The sequence below is a fragment of the Aythya fuligula genome, chromosome 2, assembly GCF_009819795.1.
Source record: "Aythya fuligula isolate bAytFul2 chromosome 2, bAytFul2.pri, whole genome shotgun sequence".
NCBI classification, from domain to species: Eukaryota; Metazoa; Chordata; class Aves; order Anseriformes; family Anatidae; genus Aythya; species Aythya fuligula.
This window is the reverse complement of record NC_045560.1, coordinates 91459747-91483316: the sequence shown is the minus strand read 5'-3', so window position 1 is coordinate 91483316 and position 23570 is coordinate 91459747. Positions and strand designations below refer to the sequence as shown.

Genomic DNA, 23570 nt, shown 5'->3' with positions numbered 1-23570 from the left:
TGAAAGGGTTGTGAGGCACTGGAACAGGCTGCCCAGGGAAGTGGTGGAGTCACCATCCCTGGAAGTCTTCAAAAGACGTTTAGATGTAGAGCTTAGGGATATGGTTTAGTGGAGGGCTGTTAGCGTTAGGTTGGAGGTTGGACTCGATGACCTTTCCAACCTAGAAAATTCTGTGATTCTGTAACTTAACAAGGAAAGCCCGGCCATCGTTAATTACTGTGTGGGGTTCATTGGGATACTTTTTAATCTGTAGCGACATGTTGAAAAGGTGTGAAAACACTTGACAAGTCTGTCAAATTTGCTTTTGTGTGGGTGTCCTGAAGGGGGAGGAGGAAGAGTAGTATTCTATCACTGTATTGATGTCCACAAATGATACTGTCAACGCATTTTTAAGATGCAGATGACACATACAAAAAGGAAAACCATATACATACAACCAGGAACACGAGTAGATCACTAGTGAGCTTTTTCGTGAACTAGTGGCCAAACAATAAACCACAAGTACGGATGCAGCATGTTGCATGATGAGTATTTTTTCCTTTAACCTGTCTTTCTTCCTTAGCACCTTCTTAAAATAGTAGTCTGTAGTTAAGATCCGAAGTAACAGGGACATTGGACCCCATGCTTGGTGACAGACCAGTTTCTTGATTCTGTGTGACTAAGCCACCACCACTGTGTCAGCGTCTCTGTAGACTTCACTCTATAGAAAATAAAAGTAGAAGCTGCTCCTCGTCTTTACCTCTTCTTTGGGCTGTGCTGAGGTGTGTATCGATTACAGTTACAGACTAAGTTTAGGAAGCACTGGAAGGACTTGATGGCACAGAAAGCATCAGCATATCAACCCAGTGAACTTGTCCTAGAGCTCCTTGTAATTCAAAGTCTTTGAGCGGTACTGTCCTCAGAATAAATAATGTGAACCTTACCTCTCTCTGTAATAATAGCTGATTGATCGCTTCATTTCACATTGATAAATTACCAGGCGCACACTGCTTTTTTGGAGTGTTCATAGGAGAATATTATTTACACTCTTCTCATGCCAGTTCAGTTTCCACTGCAAACCTAAATGCATGACAAGATCTCTAAGTCAAAGTTATCATTTAGGAAGAAGGCCAAAACACAGACACTGAACCCAACTGCTTTCGTTTTACAAGCCAGAGGAATAACAGTTTTAGGCCTGCTCCTGTGGTCCAGGTTGTGCCTGGCGCTGTAACCCCAGGTGTTCAGCCAAACTCTTTCCTCTGGGACTCAGAAAGACGGCGGAGCGGCTGTAGTCACGACAGGCTGAAAATGTAGGTGAGGCAAGGCTCATCAGCTGCAGTAACCTAATTTACTGGTCTGACTGCTACAGCTGGGAAATCTGCCTCTCTTTATAGAACTTGCATAACAAGGTTTAGACACCATTAAATCAGGCAGCTTTGGCTGGTTCTCCCCTGAAAATAAATAAACATCCAGACACTGCCTTCTGCTTCTTGTCCACTTCTCCTTAAGCTGAAAGCAGAATTCTAACAAAGTGTATTTTCTAGGGAACAGCCTTATTGTGGCGATGAAATTCAGTTCTTAAATTTAAAACAAAGCGTAGTGTAACTTCATTTGCACTGGAACATATACTTATCAATTACAACAGAGACTTTGTGGCTTCATATACCACAGTGATTTGACATCCCATGGTGAAATAATTACTATATGCATTACAAATCTCCAGGAAAAAAAGAAAGCAATGACAGTACCATTTGTCTGATTTCCATAGGGGAAAATATCTTTGGCATCTGTTTCAGTTTGCAGGAAAAAAAGAGGAAAAAATAAAGAGACTTTCCTGACAATTGTAGTGTGACATTAAGCTAAAATGAGCAGGAGGAAAGTAAGATGTACATATGTATATATGTGTATATATATGTGTATATGTACATATATATATGTATAATGTACCTTTGAATGAACTGTAATCCTAAAAGGAAATAGGAAAAAGGACATACAGTCAGCAGTATCATTTTTAAAATGATTTTTTTTAATTTTTGTATACCCAGTGTAAGTGAACAGTGTCTAGATTAATGATTGATTTTTAGACAGCATCTTGCACTCAAAGCTGAACTTGATTCTGCGACCTCAGGCAACTAAAATTCAGTGAGGCGTTGTCTCTGTTGTGTTTTCTCTATTTGTTTAATAATGTACCTACCTAGACAGACACAAATTGGTTTGGAGGCTCAGGTCCCTGCTGGGTCTTCTTCCAGTCTCTAGGCCAATCCAAGAAGACAGTGTTACCTTGTACTATTTCCAACCTTGTATTGTAGTGTTTTTATTTCAATTAATTCCCTGATTGCAGGGAAAATACAGTCAATGAAGTGATAAAACCTTGAATCCTTTTCACCCTGGCAATTTGATTACCATTTAAAATGAGAATTTCTTTATGACTGAAAAGTTCAAAGTTTGTCTTTTCCCTTTTAGCCTTGCCTTATAGCAGCATCCTAAGAGAATAAGACCTTCTTGGCATATATGAGATGTATCAATAATAATCCTGTTTGCAGAAGCCTTGCATTGGTAGGAAATGTTGACATTATGACTAAATACTAGTGACAGTTTTGGGGGCCTTTCTTTAAATTAGGATTTTATGATCTTCTTTGTAAGATTATCCCAGTGAAATGTTGACTCATTTTTCTCTTTTCTCTCCATTGTTTTTTTGGTTTTGTTTTACAATCCCCTGATTATACTTGACTCTTAAGAAAAGCTTTAGAGAATGCCGTGTATTTGCAGTGTGAATTACGATTGTGCCAGTGTGCATAACAATTACATTATAAATATTTCCTCAGCCATTTGATAAAAGCTGAATTTAAGAAAAATAATTACCAGTCTAATTACAATTATATATAATTACGCTATATTCAATTTAGTTTATCTCTAACCTCCTCTTGCCACAATGTGTTCGTTGTTGAAGAATGAGATTTTAGCTATGTTGGAAGTAAACATGGATTTTTCTGTCCTTTATGACATTTTTTGCTTAAATAAAGACAATTATATCAGCATGTTTTCGCACCAGGAAATAATGCAGTTTAGCTTGTTCGACTTCAAAACCAGCCTCCCAGATGAAGATGTTTTACCCAGTGTGGAGTTTATGTTCTGTTGGGCTAAAGAGACTGTTTGTTGCTAACAGTGCTGCTTCCTTAACTATAAATTACCTTTGCTGAGGCAAGCATAATTAATTTGTCCTTACACAATAAGAGAAATGTATGGCTGCTGCATTTTTTTTCTGACCCAGGAATTGGCTAAAGACAGCAGATGCTTTTCCAGGTATGCACAAAGTCTTCCACAGTGCTTCATCTGGATCCAGTGTCTCCAGGAGGGATCCATGCAAAAACTTGGCCCTTATTTAGCATAAATATTAGCCATCAGCTAATCAGTATGTATCAAAACATCCCAAGAGTTATACCAGCTAGAATATGCTAGTTTGCTTACAGCAAGGATAAATGTAGATACATTTCATTCATTCTCATTCATGAGAATACTTAGTATTCTCAAGAACTACACCTATGCTGTCTTACTCCAGAAGGATTCATCGGCTCTTCATAATGAGAAAAGGAGAACAAGTGATATAGATAGAGTAAAGAAAGGGCTGTTTATTTTGTGTCTGACAAATTAAGAAGTTCTCTGTGGTGCTCCATTGCTGTTACTCATGAAGAGCTCAGCTGATGCTAACAAGAGGATGTTATCTGGTCACATGCCCCTCAAACACTGCACAGTTTTGCTGACCAATAGAGGCTAGGTACAGTACAGTCTAGACGGTGATAGTGCTTTTTTTAACAGATTTTATTCTGTATCTTCTTTATGTTGGCTTCAAATAGTCCCTTGGTTCTTTAAAGCACTCCTCACATGCTAAAAAGTCATGTTAATTATGCTTTTCAGAGACTCTGAGACTAAATATTTTCTCTTTCTCTACTTGCTTTAGGGAATTCTTGTCCTATTCCAGATAAAATCCTGTTGTTAGACAACCCGTCTGTTTGGCTTTGTGTGTTAGATGTATGCAGTATTGATTATTTGCAGTTCTTTGTTTTGTACACAGTCTGCCAGTGTACTGTGACTCCACAAAGGTGTAATAGCCTATGACTAAAGGAAGCACCTAGGATTTGAGAGATCTGGATCATCTTTCCTCCTCAAGTTCTATAAACTTTTTTATTTGTTTGAATGTAGGATAAGTGTCTTCGCTGCTTAACACAATTTCTGAAAGTGGCTGTGGATTTCATTTCCCCAGCCGGTGTTAAACTCTGAAAGCCAACATTGCCGTTATTTGGCAGAAGAGTAGTGCTATTCCCAGCACCTGAAAACAAAACCTGTAATATTTCAGAACGGGAACCCCAGCACTTTTCTATTCAGCTCCAGTTCACCTTCACTGAACAGCAGAATAGTGTTTATCCTCCCAGTGTGGGCATTACTAAAAGGTCAGTAGGAGCTGTGCTAAAGTTTGTTTTTTATTGACTGAGGAAAGCACGTGAACAAAGATGAGAGACATCTTCATTTAGGCTCAAGTATGTTGCTTGTTTTTCATGTTCATCTCTTTATGGGAACGCCCCTGTCAGAACAAAGGTTTGAGTTGGGAACTTGTTCCCTGCCATCAGCTGGTGGGGCACTGAGCTGGCCTTGTGAGGGTTAGCAGAGGGATCTGACTTCCTTATTATTAATGGAAACCTTATTTACTTATTTTTCAACTAGAAATAGTAGTGAGAATGCTGGATGGGTTCCTGTTGGTCTCCCTTGAGCACCAACCCTCTGTGCCAGCACCCGTGCAGTGAGCAAGAGCAAGCAGCATGCTGCTCCGTCTCATCGTACCAGCAGAAACACGCTGCCTGGTCAAAACTACCTGCGAGCGTGGAAGGGAAGAGGCTGGTCCTGGGTAAATTGCCCTGTAGAGCCTGCAGGGGTGTCACTGGAACAGTTCAGAAGCTTTGGGGCTCAACCTGAAATCAGTATCTCACTCTCTAGGCCTGGGTCCAAGTTCTCCTTGAGGGTCAAGTTTTGCCAGCACCCCTGTGGCTTATCAATATCTATCACAGTGGATAATCAATATTGTCTTCTATCCATTCACTCATTTGCATTTGTTATTATGGTGATATAAAGTGGTAAAAAATGCTGATTCTTTTTGCACAGCGTAAAATTTTCCAAGCTTTTTGTGATGATGGATGTGCCACTATCGGATGATGTACCTCTTGAAAATCTTCCACTTACCTCACTAATGTATTCTGGTTTTCTCAAAGGAGCCTTTGAAATGGTTCCAGTGAGTTTGAGCACCAGAATTTCAATTGATGATATGATAGCTAATTGAACAAAAACATTAGTCAAGTTCTATTAAACATGTTATCTGCAGGACTGAATTCCAATAACAAATGTAGCTTTAAAAACTTTAGTAAATGCAAAACTGCATTAGGCGGAATGTTATATTCTTTCTCAAAAAAATAATGCAATGTTAGACACAAAATACCCTTGAAAGAGCTAGTTTGCTTGGCTAGGGAAAGACCCTAGAAAGCAGAGAACGTTCTTGTTATGAAAACACAGGTGATGAATTATTTTTAAAAGTTATAACTCAAAAGAAATTGCAGGTAGGTTAGTAAGATGTATTTTTATAGACTTGTACTAAAGTAGTGATATTTAAGAGTTGTTTCTACATCAATGACAGAACTCTCTGGAAGATTACGTGGTTTGTGTCTCAGTTGAGCTGTAAACACTTGAAGTATTTGGTTTGTTTTCAGAAAAACTTGTGGAGAAGTGTGCTTTTTAATCAGAGGACAGAATTGAGTTCCTAAAGTGTATTTGAGTTTTGGAGGATGGAATTACAACACATTAGTGAACTGTAAATGCCATGTGATACGTGCACAGAATGCTACTGCGTAATGGAAACTTAAAGCAAAATAATTCTGTTGTGCAGTTTTGATTTTAAATATGAATTTTCAGCATGTCACAGCTTGAAAAGAACATCCCCACATGATCTGATTTTCTCTGCTTGCACAAGGTCACCTAAACTCAACCTTGCATCTTGACTACACCTAGCATTAAAACATCTTAATTCTAACCTAACTGCAAAAATAATGAACTTCTTCTTTGATGTTTCTCTCTGTGCCCTCTAACTTCCTGATAAAGATGTGCCGCAACCAGTTGTTTTTGTTCAGTTGGCATGAGCAAGACGTGGAAAACCACGGCTTTCCACTCAAAACTGAGGCGACCGGGAGCGCTGGGCCAGGCTGGAACAGGGCTCATTAGGGCAAACCTGCACGTCCGTGGCAGAACGCAGCCCAAGTCCCGCTACGAGGCTCACAGGCGTACACACAAATGCTCAACAGACCCCCTGAGAGGGGGAAATTTCTTAGAGCTAGGTCTGAGGTGAAAGAAAATGAATTTGGAGAGTACAAAGAGAAAAACAACAACAAAACAGGACAGCGAAGACTTACCTTAAAATACCCCGAGCAGTTTATAGCATCCAAAGTTAATACGTTTTCTTTCCCCCAAGATCTTAGTTTTCCATCTTTTGTGTGTACACTTTTAAAAGGAAAATAACTCTTCAGAAATTATAACAGAAAGAACAAAGACCCTCCCCTCTTTCTCCCCCGATGGTTAAGCTGCCCTATTAATGTAAGTTTTTAATTTTATCCTTTGGATTTCTCATTAGCTTTACAATATGTCTAGATCATTTAATTATTATATTTCAGCTTGTAGATGACATAAGATTTAAGAGCTTTTGCTGGGCTCTAGCAACTTGTCACTACATTTTGCCTGAAGCAGCTTTTGTATAAAATAATCTTCCCGTAGTTAGCATTCAGGATACTCTGCAGAGCATCTTAAGAAGACTTAGATGCTAAATAACTGTCACATAGCAAGTCTTAGTATTATTGCACTAAATTACATTGCAAGCAGTGTGATAAACAACATCATAATACTTTGACACATTCATCATTAATTATAACTGAAATCTAATCTCAACTGGATTTTTTTCAGTAATTATATCCAGTAAGGCAAACATTTACATATATGGGGAAGGGAGGGTGAGGGAAAGACGTCTTCCAAAAGCATGGCTGATGTATCAAACTACAGAATGACATGTCTTGTTAGGTTTAATACAGGGTTTTCTACATATGCTAAGAGATTGAGGTATCTTAGATACATTTGGAATTAATTCTATGAATAATTGATTTGAAGGAAAAATTTTGCAATGACCTATCAGTTCTATCATTTTAAGGTGGCGTTCAGGGCTTTTGTACGAAATCACAGATTTCTGCTCTCTGGCAAAGATTATTATTGAATTAAATTTACAATCATAGATTCCTCTGTTCACCACAATACTGGATAGCTGGTGTTTTAGACTTTATGCTTCATACACACATCCTACATGCTTCCTGCATTTCTCTATAACCTGTATACCATGTTTGTGAATGACAACTCCACCTGCCTTTTCTTTCCAAATTCATACTTGTTTTCTGCTGGGACACTTTATGCTGGAAAGGAGTTCCCATTCTGTCAATGCAAACTATTTTCCTTTCACATGGGGAAATCTGAGTACCCGGCAGCTGGTGTGGTCTGGCTATGCTGAGTGCTGATTTACCATCGCATGGTGGTGATGGGACACCCTTGTGCTCTTTTTGCCCCGTCAGAGCCTACGTCAACTCAGTGGATGGGAATTTTTTCCCTTTTTTTTTTTTTTTTTTTTTTTAACTTTGCCATCTTCCTAGCACTGTTTCTGCAAAGTACTTAATTACTTGCATAGTATTAAGCATACTTCCAAGTGCGATGATACTGTCCCTCTCTCTGTTATTATGAATTCCCTTCACGCAGTTACCTGCTCTCTGCTGTATTTAGCTCTCTCCAGTGATTAGCAAGTCTAAAGAGACACGTACATTTGGAATAAGCACAGGTTGGTCTTTTATGGGATATTTCTTCTCACATCAGAGATCCTATCATTTTACAGACTACAGTCACCTGGCTTCATGTCCCTATACCTGTACCTGAAAAAAACAAGTAGTGGAAGAGTAACTGTTTTCATTTCAGCCCTGGTTAGTCTTAGGTTGGTAAATAAACTAAGAGAAACTGCTCTGGTGGGCTTTTTATAGACAACATACTTCTTTGCCATGCTTCTACAATTCCGTGGAACTTCTGTGCTGCCATTTTGTCTTGGACTTGCTGTTGAGTTCCCCATAGTGTATACAAAACCTCAACATATTTCCAACCAGGAGATGTATCGGAGGATTACATGCTCATTGAGAGTTGAATTATGAAAGTGCTTTTATTGACAAGAGAGAATGGATGACATACTGTATTGGTACATGTTGAGTTTGTCAAATGACTATTTTGCATTACAATGTCACTGTGCAATTTTCTTCCTTGACAATTCTTTTCTGTCTGGTATGATTGAGGCAGAGAGAATTTTTGCACTTTTACATGAAAAAAAAAATCACGGAGGTAGGTGTTTTCATTTTTATTGTTAACATCATTTTATAAAATCATACAGCTGTCGAGATCACCTTTTACTTCCAGGTCGATTAATCTAAATAAAATTATCTTTTGTTCCTCAACACCCTCGCCTCGTTACTAGAAGCATATGGAACTAGTCAATAAATCATACCATCAGGCTGGTAGAACATGCATGCAGATTTCTAGGAAGAAAAAAAAAAAAAGCTTTTAGTAAGTATTTTCTGCTCTTGTCTCAGTAGTCAAGGACTCTACACAAGCAGTATTGCACGATACACTGTTACCTTAATCAATAGTCAACAGAAACAGACTTGGACAGAGGAAAATCATCAAGAGGAATGACTCTAAGGTTTTCAGATGTTCCCAAACATACAAGCTTCTGTATTTATGTAATTTCACATGTGCTTTAGTAAAGTGAGAGGAGTTGATCTTTTGCTATTGCTATTTATTCGATTATTAGGAGGGGCAAGAACCTTTTGGGTCATGCAAGCAACCTGTTTGCTGACAAAGACACCCAGACTATGTGATCCCTTCTGTATTATGAGCCTGTATGCAAGATTAGGGAGAAACCTTTGGCCGAGGGGCAGGAGGCCATGCATTTGCAGTATTAGGCTTTTGCAGTCTGTATTATGCTGTGGTCAGTATGGTCATTTGCATTATATCCTGTAGCTTAAATAGCTCTTTTTCCTCCTTGGTTTTTACTAACCTGTTTTATTTTTGACATACCAAGAGCAATTCTGCTTAGCTTTGAGCTTCCATACTAAATGAACTGAACGCTTTCATAAGATGGGATGTCCTTTTCTCTGATAATCCATACAAAGTATGGCACAGAAACTCGTATCAGAGCATCAGTAATGGTGCTATTATTTTTCTATCTGTAAATCCCAGCGTGTTTTTTTGACTGTCATGCTGGCCGATAGCTAATCTGATCAACTATTAGGTCTGTTGTTCCAGATGACACTCCTCCAGTACATGGCAGAAGTTAATGTCAATGATCCCCAATTGTGTAATGGCTTACGCATGGTATTATACTTACTGTACATTATAGAGCATTGGATATTTCATCTTGTTTCTATTTTTATTTTTTTCAAAAAGATCTGTCTCTTACTGTGTCCAGTATGCAGTCCCCTCTTCTGCATTGACAATCCCCAGATTTCACTTCATGAACCTGTTCTATGTTCACAATCCTACCTTTTATTTTGGGATCATTACTAAGACTACAAAAAGAGATACTTGTCCCAAACCAAGTCCTTGAGGAACTAAATGGGTAACCATTTCCCAGCTTAATAGTTCCCCTTTCAGCACAATTTCTTAGCCTGCTGTAGCACACTTCTAATAATCCTTATTCTGTAATAGCTTCGTATATGGAACTAGAGGTAATGTATTACTGAAATCCAGATAGATTCATTCTTCTGCATTTCGTTTGCATAGTAAACCAGTGTGCTCTGAAAAGGGCAGCCTCTATGGGCTGTGTTTTCCATGCTGCGTTGGAACCTGCTTTTATTTACTCATTTAATTGTCTTTTCCTTCAGAACTTGTTTTAAAGACATTCATAACACTGAGGTCACGCTAGCAGATGCGTCATTGCCTGGATCGCTCCTGTTGCCCTTTCTTCAAGAGAAGTACTGTGTTTATTGTTTTTGATTCCAGATTTGACAAATTTGTTTGTCTGCAGCTGACCTATGTTGCTGGACTTGGGAGTTTTTCATGCCAATCTCTCACTATTCTGGGGCATCGTTTTTCTGTCTCCCTCTGTTCATCTACATTAGAACCTCTGAGATTAGTTTCCACACCAGCTGCAGTAGCTTCAATTTTCACACTTTCTACACATTTTCAGCCATGAATCACCCTGTCCTGACCTATGTTTTTCATCAGAGTCCTTGTTAAAAACTGTAGCCAAATGTTCATTTAGTTTTCAGGTCCTTTTCCTCTCCCAGCTCATTTAATAACAACAATTCTCCTTTTCTTTGTATTTATATTCTTTATTTTATTATATATATTATACATTATATGTGTTACAAGTTACTTATATTTTCCTTTTATTTAAATAATAGTTTGCAGTTCGGTTTAATTTTCCTTGTCAAGGTCTAATGCTGCTTGGGTCTTGGGAATTCTCACTTTATCCTTGCGCTTTCTATCTTTCCAGAAGTAGCTTCCTTTGCTTAGCAGTGCTTTTTCTGATTTCATGTCAGCTTTTATAAAAGTGCTAAAATCTCCTTAAGACCTTTTTTTTTTTTTTTTTCTTTTTAGTGCAGGATGTTTCTGAAAACTTTCACTAAAAGTTTTATCTCTTTTTCCAGTTTTTGAGATGTAAATTCCATGCATTTTTGAACCTCACCTTCAAGTAACTAAATCTCCTCTATGTCTAAGTCCCTGATGTCTTCAGTACAGTTTTCCTGACCAATTAATTTCACAAATGTCTCAATTTGATGCTTTCAAATTGAAAACCTCATTTAGGATTGTTTAACTATCTATACTACACTCATTTATAATCCTTCAGACCAGGGTTTCCATCAGTCAGTGTCTTCCATCACATGTTGTATAACTACTCACAAAAGCCAATTTTCATATAATTATTGTATTTGTATCCAGTTCTGTTTTTTGTTGCCTTTGATGTTAAAGTTTAAGCTCAGCAATTTTTGTCATCTTGTGTTTTCTCAGTTATGTGTAGGCAGTTAAGATAGTACTTATTTCAGTGAGAGAAAAGTATCTGATATTATCCAAAACCTTTTTTCCCATGTAGCTACGTAACCTTTTAGAGCATCTCAGCAGTTAGTCCTACTTGTTTTGAACATCTCACCAAAGACATTTCAGTTCAGACGAGTTCTTTTATCTTCACCACCCTATTTCTGTGTTTTAAAATTAAATGTCTGTGTTTTAAAACTAAATGTGATAAATGTCTTTAGCACATTTTCTAATTCTGATTATTTTTCTACCATATACTTAAGTCAAGAATCCTACAGAGGCTCTAATCCCTCCATTTTGTAGTCCTGTGTTAGTTCACAAACATCTCTGCTTTTTCCACTCTCTTTTTGTATTTGGATGATAGCTGGGATGTTATTAAACAAATACTGTTGTGTGTTTGTTTGTTTGTTTGTTTTTCTTTTATTTATTAACATACATATTTCTAACCATCTGCTGTTTCTTTACCTTGCCATCTCCTTATCTACCTGACTTCCTACTCCCTTCTGTCAAAGCCAGTGATAGGAGTCATCTCTTTGTGCTCTCTAATTTGAGCATCAGCAATGCCAGATAAAATACCATAATCTTCCTGGGTTCCTGAAGGAATTATTTGTTGAGGTGACCCTTTCCTCCAGGCTCTGATGACTGGAAGCCCTCCAAAACTTCTTCCAGTTAACTGACATAATCAGTGCTGCTCTAGGACAGCTGTGAAGGCTAGAGCAGCTACCTTTTATAGCACCAACAGACAATCTTTCTGGTGTCTCCATCACTTCTCCGCCTCTTTGAAAAGGAGAGCCACTTTCCTAGAAGCGGTTCTCGGCTTTCTGCACTAGCTGCAGACCTCTCAAAACAGAGGTCAGAGTAGTTCCTTGGTGAAATCTCCAGCTCCTTCTACTTCCCTGTCCTCATCTGTTGAATGAGGGGTTGTGTAAAGTCTTGGCAAGCCTTGTCATGATGTTGAAAAGTGGAAAAAAAAAAAAAATCAGAAGAGGTCTGCATATTACAGTAGTTCTGAGGTCCCAAAGTAGGCTTTGCAGGTTTTTCAGTAAGGCATTTGATTGTAGGATGCACCTGGCTTGGTGCAGCATGTCCTGCTACCAATATTTTATTTTTATTTGTCAAGCATGAGAGTGGAATAGGAAGGGTTTGTTTCTTCCTCATGAAAGTCTCAGTTGCCTGTACCTCCTATGCCTAAAAAGGTTGCATGTACACCTTGGAATGCTTTATTAGCTGAAGTATTCCTCATATTTGTCTCCTCAATTTTCTCTATTTCTGTTGAGAGGGAGAAGTCATAGAACAGGCAGAGCTGGGGGAAGATGAAAGGTCTCTCTTTACTTCCTGACATAGAGCCAAAATACTCATTTTTGTTAAGAAGCCTTGCTCTTTCTGTTCTATTCTATTCCTAAACCTATTCTGTTTTTTTATGGCAATAGTATCATGAACGCATTGTGATGATACCACCATTTCAAATTCTTTAAGATAGATTTCAGGTTGCCATGAAGGAAGAGCAAATCTGTCCTAAATGGTGGCTTTAAAACGGGGCTGGTTTAACATGGTGAGTTTAATAGTGAAGAACCTGCTTTGAGAAGTCTGGACATTCACAGTTCCCAATGGATTCTGCTTGTTGGCTTTACATTGCCTATGAAAATCAGGTCCTGAAAGCACTTCTGTTGCTAGAAAAAGAAGCTTTCTGGATGATATGAGAGAATCCTTGTCACCCCCCAACTGAGTAAATAAAGTGCTCGGATTCACTTTTGTCTGTGGTGGAAAGAAGGCTTATTGTGCATTGCAGTAACCCCTGCACTGAGGTACAGACCTTTCTGTAGAAATGAGCCCATACTTTGGAAAGCAGTTATAGGGACTTTTCTCTGTTATCTAAGGATAAGTTACTACTAGCATTATCCAAGGTCATTGATCTGAGTCTGTCTCACTGTCACACATGATTAGACGGCTGTATTGTTACGTGTGGATTCTCCAGAACAAACTCGTGTTTGAGTGGAGCCTTTTTTGTCTGCCTAATTTTGAATTGATTTGTCTTTACAAAGTTATTCTTTATCACCAAATGCACCTTAAGAATGAAAGATTGCATCTCAATCTTCATGAGGAAATAAACAAATCTGTTTATACTGGATATGGACAGATGATTACAGCTGGTCAGGTTATTGCCTATGAAAAATTTATCTCCGGAATGTCTTTTATCTTTTCTTTCCTTCTAGGGAGAAAATCAGAGAAAGGGCTTTGAATTTTTATTAATGATTCATTACTCATAATTCATCAGTGAACAGTTTATGCAAATACACTTTGCAAATTGCTCACTTTAACTATTACTTGGGGTTATGTCTGAATATTACCTTCCCATGGGAAGCAAAGGTATGAACATTTGGATTATTGATATTTAATCATGGGAGAATAAATGCATATCAAATGTTAAATACTCAGATACAGAAATTATTTGCAGTATACTTGGTTACACTAAATTGCATCTTAATGGAGTTCTTGTTGACATTAAGTAATGATTTAAGATGAATGAGTAAATCACAAGCCAGCTAGCTAACAGTTGAACATAGTATTCTTTGAGGGCCGCTAACCAGTAGATCTCATGTTCCCAAAGACTTTTATGTTCAATATACATGAAGGAAATATCCCCTTGTACAGTGTTACATGTACTGTAAGGAAATAGCCCTATGCACAATGGAATATGGGGAAAAAAAAAAAAAAAAAGACTATGTTGCTTCTTCTCCTGTTATCAATGCAAAGAAAACACATTTCCTTGGCTTGTGAAGTTGGAGGGGATCCTTTGGCCAGCAACAAATGCCATACAGGGTTGTTTTTTTTTGTGACTGATGGATCATTGTGGGGAGGAAGAGAAGTAGATTTATTATTCTATGACTTTACAGTGTCCATGAAGGGCTTGGTTGGGAAGTATGTTGTCCATGAGATATAGCTTATTAGTGGTTGCATGATTTAATGCCTAGGGGTGCGGTATTTGTCCAAATTTCTTTTCAAAAGTATTCTGTAAGCTATTAATTGTAAAAATATTTTGTCAGAGAAATCTAATTTTATTAAAAATTTGCATACAGCTGAAAGTAATTGTGTTGCATAGTTCTCAGAGGTGTTATTTTTACTCAAAGCCAGAGCCCTGAGGAGCTGATAACCTGTAAAATCAGTGTGTCTTTCAGGCTGATTTGAGTAACAGACTCAAGGATTGCTAATCTTTATGTGCAAAAAGAGAAGATTTTTCTAGATACAGGTAGTGACCAGAGTTGCCATTTAGAAATTGTATATAAGGGAAAGATTCATGGAGACATTTGAGAAATAAAAATGGATTGATTTTTATCGTTCTGTTTCCTACTCCACAAATGGTGATGTTCGGGCACTGGGTAAGCATTCTCCTTTCGCTGTGTGAGAAACAATCATCACCCGTGAACACGTAAGGTGCCTCTAACAGAGGTAAAAATGAGTTGCTGAAGTGGTGAGAGTAGGTGTTGTATTAACAAGTCTGTAATTTATTACTGCCCTCCTTGCATTAAAATTCTTGGCTTACTGGAGCACACTCCTGTGTAGGCAGTTATGCAAAGTTGGCTTATTGCAATAGCGTAGTTTAATGATAGCATACATGCCCATTACAGCAGGCTATCTCCTAATTTTATGTGCTTGCCTCAGTGGGATGCACCACGTAAAACAAAGATACTCGCTCCAAAGGGAGTGTGTACCAGAGGTTAGTGGTCTGGGGATCAGGTCCTGTTCCACAGATTTTACCAGAAGATCAAAAAGGCCACAGTGAGATGCTTTGCTTTGTGGGATGCCGTCATAAAACTAATTGTTGGTGTTAGCATGACCGAGGTTTCACCCAGTTAAGAAGGTGACTAACTGGCAAATTGCTAATAGTAAATAGCATCATCTGCAGAGAGACATAGCCAGGGCAAGGGGAGCGTACCGTCTGGAGAGCCACAAGCACCCTGGAAAGGTACCTAAGAAGTTTGGTTCAGTGTGGGCTGATAGCTGTGCTAAAGAGCAGAACGGAGTCGTAAAGGTTTAATAGAGCAGTTGTGGTTTTACCCTGCTGGGCAGGTGACTTCCATCATAGCTGCTCTCTTGCTCTGCCTCCCTAAAGAAAGAGAGGGAGAAAATATGATGGGAAGGGCTCAGGGGTTGAGATAAGGACAGGAAGATCATTCAACAATTGTCATCATGGGCAAAACAGACTCAGCATAGGAAGATTAATGTAATTTATTACCTATTACTAACAAGCTAGAGCAGTGAGAAACTCAAACTACAAACACCTTCCCTCCATCCTCCCTCTTCTATCTCCTCCCTCCTGAGCAGCACAGGAGAACAGGGACTGAGGGCTGCGGTCAGTCCCTGATGCTTTGTCCCCGCCACTCCTTCTCGGTCCCTCCCTGCCCCTGCTCCCCGTGGGGTCCCTCCCACGGGATGCCGTCCTTCCCCAGCTGATCCCACACGGGCTGCCCACAGGCAGCAGCTCCTCAAGCACTGCTCCCACACGGCTCCGTCCCACGGGGTCCATCCATCCATCCCCCAGGAGCAAACTGCTCCAGCACAGGTCCCCCACGGCTGGGCGGCAGCTCCCCCCAGACCCCCTGCTCCTGCGGGGGCTCCTCTCCACGGGCTGCAGCTCCGGCCCGGGGCCTGCTGCTGCGGGGGCTCTCCATGGGCCGCAGCCTCCTCCAGGCCACATCCACCTGCTGCTGGCTCCTCCACCCATGGGGGGGCTGCAGCGTGGAGATCTGCTCCATGTGGCACCCATGGGCTGCAGGGGGACAGCCTGCTCCACCGGGGGCCTCTCCCTGCACAGCCCACAGGGGAACTGCTGCTGCCTCCGGCCCTCCTGCTGCACTCACCTTGGGGGGCTGCAGGGCTGGTGCTCACTCCTCTCCCAGCTGCTATTGCACAGTATTTCCCCCCCTTTCTTAGATCTTCTCTCCCAGAGGTCCAGCAAGGATCACTCACTCACTGTCTTAGCTCTGGCCAGCAACGGGTCCCTTTTGGAGCCAGCTGAAGCTGGGCTCTGCTCACAGAGGCCACCCCTGCAGCCCTCCACTACCAAGCCCATGCCACATAAAGCCAATACACCAGTAAAGATATATTTTAAGTTAAAGAAAAGCAAGCAAATACAGCTCCTTTGGAAATGTTGGTTTTTGATGTCGGAAAGCAGTGAGACTAATTAAGACCTGTTCCCCTGCTAATATCAGAGATGGCAATTACTAACTTAAAAACCTAATGTGACTGAAAAGAGCCTGTTCCTACACCCATAAACTTGACACTGTACACCCCTGGTGCTATTGTAATTCCAGCAGATGTCAATTTAGAATAAACAGGTGTATTTCTACAAAGTGTAAAAATGAAATTTACCAAGACAGTTGTTTCATGTGGAGGTGATATGGAATATCTCTCAGAGGTGAAAAATGGGTTCTGAATGAGCTACTTTTAAATGCGTGCCAAGAACCCCTCTGTATTGTTGTACTTTTTAATTAGATGAAAATAAATGAATTGAAAAGATGAAAGGAACTTGTGTAACATCTCACTTCAAAGGACAGCTCTACTCTTGAGGAGAGTTTTTTTTAAAAAAAGGGGGGGGGAGGGAAGAAAGGAAAGAAAAGAAAATCGGCTTATTCAAGAAATATGCTTTCTCTGTGGATTTGGCTTCAGTTTTACCTGCCTTAGACATTAAGGGATGACTCTTGCTCATTTGACCTAATAGAGTTATTACCCCGGTGTAAGGGAGAGTGCAGTCTGGCTGACAGTGATGTTCCCTCTGCGCTCGTTCATGGTGCTTTGTATTGAGTCAGCAGTGCTCTCGAATGAGCTGGATTATTTTTGACCTTGTGGAAGAATTTTTATTAAAGTTTCAAAGCTCTGGGCTATGTTTTGGACAGAGACGTTGTACATGTGCAGTAGCTCTGTGTCTGGGTTTACTCTGGGTAAATGAATTGTGGAAAGGAACAACTGAATGGTTCGTCTGCCTGCTAGGCAAGTCAGCCTTCCCAGAATACAGAGGCAGTAGCTCCCACCCAAAACACCTAAGAACTGTGCTTTGTATACTGTCCATATACTCAGTAACTCGTGTTATGCGACGTATTTCACAACCTTAATATTGGCTGATTGGTCTCAAGGGCCCTTTCAGACTCCTTACTTGAGTCAGTGCTGTCCAACTCCAGGTCTTTTATCCAATTTTACTCCTCTCAAAACAGGAATTGTTTGTTTAGGCCTTAAGCGCTTTATTTCCAATCACATCTGTCCAGGGCATCATAGTTCCACGTGTCATCATAGTTCCACATAAAGGTGACCTGGCTAAGATGATGACTTCAAACTGCCCAGGAAGTCACAGTTTTATTCCCTAATTCAATTGCCCTGAGGTGCAGGTTAGCAGCTCTAGAAAATAGCATTTGTATGCAGAAGCCTAGCAGAGAAGTGTCACAACAGCTAACTGACAATATTCAAAGAAAAACTAGCTCTCTCCATCCCTAGGAAGATCGTAACAGTGCAACCTCTCTCTGTAAGCAAGTTTTCTGTCATGACTCAAAGGAAGAATTAACGCTTCTAAAAGCAGAGGTCTTGTGTGGCTTGCTAAAAAAAAACAAAAACAACAACAAAAAAAGAACAACTCATCAACTTCATAACTCCTTGATAGATTTAGGCAGACTGCTCTGTGTTTTTGTTATGCCACGAGCTGTTTAATGAGTTTTCCAGATAGCAGGTTGATGTGAAATGTTATCAGGTTTTCACAAACACAATTAGCTAAGCAATTGAGCTCATCCCAGCTGTGATTAAGTGGGATTAATTGTAATAAGAACCAGCTAAGAGAGAGGGAGAGAGGTAAGCTTGTTTTTTCTTGGGTTGGTACTTTGCACTATTATCCTTGTAAGTATCCTTTATACATCATCAGCTGCAGAGACTTTATTACTTTAGGAAATGGTTGTTGGACTTCCATTCAAATGAACTTCATCCTAAACAGATTATTCTAACATTGGAGCTGTCACTGAGTGAGAAAACAATTTATTTGAAGCATCAATTACATCAAACAGAAAAGTAGCCATTGGAGTTAGTGTTTTGCAATGCAAAGGAGTATGTTTACTCTCAATCCTAAATACAGTTAATATTCTGGGAGAGAGCTCTCCGTGTTCCAAGAGGGGAATAGCTTCCCTTCATCGCATCATAGTTTGCATCGGTACTAAGTAAAATTGCTGTATTAGTTAAGGCTTCATTTGATGAATACCAGCATTTGTAGATGATTCATGTAAATTTCTTAGGCGATAAAGCGAAATTATCAATTCTATAGCTGGAAATAGGGGGGGAAATGACAGCTTTACATGAAATTGCATGTAGCGTGTTCAGTAAATCTGGAGAATATGGAGAGTGAAGTGCAATGGCAGTAGTGCAAATATGCACTTTGTAGGAATAACAGAATATTAGTGCTTTCTTTATCAGAAGTGGAAAGCTGCTAATGTAGAAATAGAGTGGGCCATATGAACATACACATACAAGAGAGGAATGTTGCAAAGTAGTCCATATCTGAATCGTAAAAAGAGACTTGCCTGTATCTTCATAGCAAATATTTTTAGCATTTAGCATTTAATTATTTTATGGCTTCTGGTTCTTTTAACGTTGCTGCCAGTGGTCAATTTTTTTTGCAATTCAGAAAGAATAAGTAATGCAGGTCTGATATAACAATGCAAGGTGCGTATACTGCCATAGTGATTGCACTGTTCTGGTGTGTAATGTTTGACCAGAAAAATCACAATTGTGTTTTCTTTTTTTTTTCTTTTTTTTTTTTTTTTTTTTTTTTTCCTGGACAGAAAGGGGTTCCTAAGCTCTGTGCTACTCCAGTGAAAATCTTTAAGATTTTAAAACAGTATCATGGTTCATGCATTCTCTATTGCTTCATGATGGATGTACTGCAGTTGTCTCCTTACTTAATAACCATGCCTAATAAAGAGAAATCCAGTTTTCTCTTCTCCTATTAATATATAGAGGCCTTTGAAGATTTCTGCTGCCACCTTTGTATCTCTTTCAAGTACTTTTTTATTTCTATTGAGGGTTATGAACTCCGTTTGATGGGCTTGGTGCCAGTGTCTCTGCTCTGGTCTTCAAATTCCAGTGCTTTATTTGCTTTCCTAGGCATTGCCAATATCTGAGCAGGGCAGGTCAACTCCTTAAGGATCCTTTCTGTAATCTCTCCTTGGCAACTGTGCAGGACCACTGTGACATTTCCTGCAGCCTACGCAAATTTTTAGTGCTTTTCCACATTCAGTTTCAAAACTATTGATAGCTGCTGCCTTCTCTCTTCCCCCTCCTCCTCCCACCAATTTTTATGTATTTTTGGAAATACTGCTTCCCTCAGACACTGATCCACAGATCTGTGTTGCCATTTCACATAACATGAAAGTGCTCCTGGTATTAGATCTCCTTGAAATGGCAACTGGCCATTTTAAATTTCATCACTGAAAACCATTTGCTCCTGAGGTTCAGGAGCAAAATACTTCGCTATAAATTATTACTAGACAAGATTCAAAAATTCCTAAGGATTCTTTGACCTATGTTGTGTTGGAATATGTGGACATGAACGATCTCTTTTGGACGATTCTTCCCTATAGCAGTCCACCACTTCTCTATTATCATTTTATTTGTAATTATTTAGTGCTTCTATGAATTTAGTCCCAACTAAACTTACTGCTATATAGAATCACAGAATGATTTAGGTTGGAAAAGACCCTCAGGATCACTGAGTCCAACCACCAACCTGACCTATACAATACTCATGCATTACACTTATATGGAGCTTTACCAACTATTTTGGGGAGCTTTATATGTTCTTCAGCTGACTCTCCTGTCAGCGTTACTCGTGTTGTTTCAATTAGTCAATAATTACAGACAAATTAAATAGATTAGTAAGAAAAATCACTGTAGAAGTGAGAGCTATTACGCTATTCTGTTGAGATGTATTATATTTTTAAAAAGTATTTGAAGACAGATATTTCTAACCTTTGAGTCTTTTTACAGTAAATGTTTAATTGCAGCACCAAAAGCTTTCTAAGTGCATTAAGAAAAAAATATACATCTAGAAAAAAAAAAAAAAAACAGCACTATTTTTCTTGTATACTATGTGTGCATATAAAACATTTTTTGCCCAAGAGTGCTTCTGTTGTGCTCCACGTTGTCCAGTGATTTTTCAATGTGGACATCATCAGCCCCTTCTGAGGCAGGTTCAAGGAGCACCAAGTCCCTGGAAACGTTTCATCCTCATGGTCAGAGTCTAATTTTAAACTTGAACCATGAGATTTGGGGTTGTTGCTGGTGGGTTAATTTCGAGCATTAGCCATTAAAGCTTTGGAGGTAGCTACTGCCTCCTTAGAGACTTGCTGAGATCTGTTTCAGCCTTACGCAGTAGTTAATTCTGTATAGTTTTGACTTCCTCAGTAGTCAGCATTATTCTGCATTCCCCTTTGTTGTAAAACAAGATGAATGGTTACTTCTTAAAATTGCTTGTGGATTGTGGTGCATGTGGAGTCTAAAAAATACATATACAGAGTCTGAAGAAAATATACTTTGATGCCTAATATAATGTCCCTTCCCTTCTGCCCCCTTGAAATTCTCTTGGTCACTATTTCTTGAATACATCCCCATCTCAAAGCTGTATCTTCTCCTGAGCTGCGGGAATGGCTGCAGTCATTCATCAAATCCAGCATTTTTGTCTCCATTTGGTGTTTACCCTGTTGGTAGTGGATGCACATTTTTCCCTATCCTTCTACAGCACTTTTGTTATAGGTAAGTTATTTTTAATTTCCAGTAGGAGAGTTTGGAGGGAGATTTATTGGTGATCATCCTCTTTGCTCCAGGGAAGAAGGTCTCTTGCCTTCTAACTTAAGTGTACTAGATGTAATCACTTGGAGTGGAGCAAACACAAAGTCTCCACGTGTTTCCTCACCTATTCGTGACAAGTTCCAACACTGGAAGGAGACAACTTAAGACCTTATGACAGATAAGGCTGCAATTTGCTAGATGCTGCGTTTTTGCCACCTAACCTTACCCATAAAAGTGGCCTAGAAGAAAACTGGAGAGGGACTCTGTCAAGGAGTGTAGCCATGGGACCAGGAATAATGCCTTTGAACAAATGGGGGCGAGATTAAGATGAGATGTGACATGACGATGAAATTCTTCGCTTGGAGCACAAAGCACACATGGGAATTAGGGCTGAAGATGCACCTTGCTTCTGTTCTTTCCCTTAAAGAACAGAGTTAAATTACCTAAAAAACAGTGTTAAAAATAAACCCAGGGCACAGGATGGGAGGTGCAGGGCAGTCCCTGTGGCCAGGGGGCAGCCTTTCTCTCTGGCAAACCAAATGACCAAGGGAGCTAGCCCCAGAAAAGGGGCCCTCAGCCCCCACAACCCTGCTCCTTGTCCACGTGAGGGCATCTTCCAGGCTGCCCCCAACACAGCCACCTTTGGCCACGCATGGGCTGTTCTATCCCAGAGGCTTGCAGAGGTCACAGTGGCCACCAGTGCCCTGGACCCTATAAAGCAGGCCCCCTGCAGCTGGCCCACCACTCGCTGAGCATCTCGGCCCTCTGACTGCCAGCTTGTGTGGCAGGAAGGAGACCAGGAGAGCGAGGCGAGCGGCAGGCCTCTTGCTGTGCGAGGACAGCCATGCAGTCTGGTGAAGCACCAAGAAGGAATGCACCTGACCCCCAGAGGAGAGGTGTCCTGGGCAGAGGGGTGGCACAAGAGACACCAGTGCCCAAGGGACCTCTGGCGCCCAGCCCACAGAAAGAGTTCGTAGTCTGCAAGTTAGATTCACTGGACATAAAATAGAGCCTCTCAAAATCGATTTAAAGTCTGTACCGAAGCTGCATGATTTGTTTACTGTGCTGCTTTGTTCTGTTCTTCAGGTTTGAAGATGGCACAGTCTCTTTTCTTGATATCATTGCTCTGAAACATGGATTTGATGTTCTGGAAAAACTCACAGGTCAGTTATCGTGACTTTAATAATGAAGACCGAAGTTCTAGATTTATCCTTGGGGCACAAATCTGGTGATATTTCCTATGGCTGTAGCTTAATTTTCCTTTCTATATTTACAGACCATGTTCATCAAGGTGAAGAACAGATTCTTCAGGGTATCTGCTTTATTAAGGCCTTAACACATATTATTCCAACCTCCTTTGGAAAAAAAAAAAAAAAAAAGTATTCAGCCTGTTCTAACCTAACACACATTTAAGGCTTGAGTACATCGACCACTTCTAGTCTGCCTCACACTCAGAAAGGTGCAATGGGAAAATAATAGTAGAAAGTAGCTGAGCTACATCCTATTCATACTTGAAGCAGTAAGCGTTCCTGCTGTGCATGAGGACCAGGCAACTTGACCTGGTGCAGAAAAGCTATTTGGTAGTACAGATTTAGAGAGAAACCAAGAAAGAGAGTTTAAAGTGCAGCCAAAAGCTTTTTTGTTAGATAGGAAATCCAGTTCCACTGTGTGGGTAGTTATCATCATGCAGCAAAGTTTCCAAACTATGATTTCTTACAGCAGTTAATTTATGTCTGTACTTTGAAACACTGTAGTGGAAAGCAGCATTATGTGTTTTTTTTTTTGTTTGTTTGTTTGTTTTCCTAATTTTGTTCTTGATATAATTTACCACTGTAAATCTTAAGGAAATTCTCCACTTTCTCCCTCAGAGAAACACATGGCTGTGAAATTGTAGTACAGTTCCTGTTCCCTGAGGTGCAAGGTGAAAGGAAAAGAGACAAGTCACAGCTTGCTGCAGGGGAAGTTCTGACTGGGTATACAGAGGTATTCTTTTTCAGGATGAGGTTAGTCAAACGCTGGAACAAGTGCCCGGAAAACCCTGCCAAATCTCCATCCTTGAGTATTTTCAGAATTTGGCTGGACTTGACCCTGAACAATCAGAGCCTGTGGCTATGTATAACTACACTTGAGATTTCCAAGCAAACTCATATCCTGCCATTTTCATCTCTCCTGCAGTTTATGGAATTGACGTTCCCCAGTCACACTAAGTTGGGGAAGCCAGTGCAAACCTGGCAAAGGTCCCTTTGCGGTAGATACCCCTGGGAAGATCATTTCTGTGGTACATTTACTGCCATGACTTTATCTTCCCCAGGAAAGGGTAGGTAGTCTGGGATAAGAGGCCAGCGCAGGTTTGCTGGCTTGCTAGGTAGCCTTTTGACTCAAACTCTCTTCTTGGGCTCCCCCTGTTTGAGTATCTTTGAAGCCCTTACCAGGCAGCTAACACTACAGTCCCAGATACAACCTCGAGATGGATCATAGTCTTCAAACCAGACACTCTGTGTGAGGGGCGACAGTCATTGTGCCGTGTTGACTCCAGGATACCCTTCTGCTTGTCTGGCTCTGTACCCCAAACACACAGCCTGTCTGTGATTGCTGCTGTGGGTCAGTGATCCTCCTGAAAGGTGCAG

The 23570-nt window shown here is 40.1% G+C and overlaps 1 protein-coding gene across 1 annotated transcript in view; it reads left to right on the top strand.

Annotated features, from left to right (window-relative positions):
• Positions 1-23570, top strand: part of MOCOS (molybdenum cofactor sulfurase) — a 219855-nt gene that overhangs the window by 98395 nt on the left and 97890 nt on the right. Inside the window, exon 5 of the mRNA XM_032181110.1 lies at positions 22030-22106. Coding sequence (XP_032037001.1) covers positions 22030-22106 — 77 coding nt within the window. The remainder of the gene's footprint in view (positions 1-22029; positions 22107-23570) is intronic.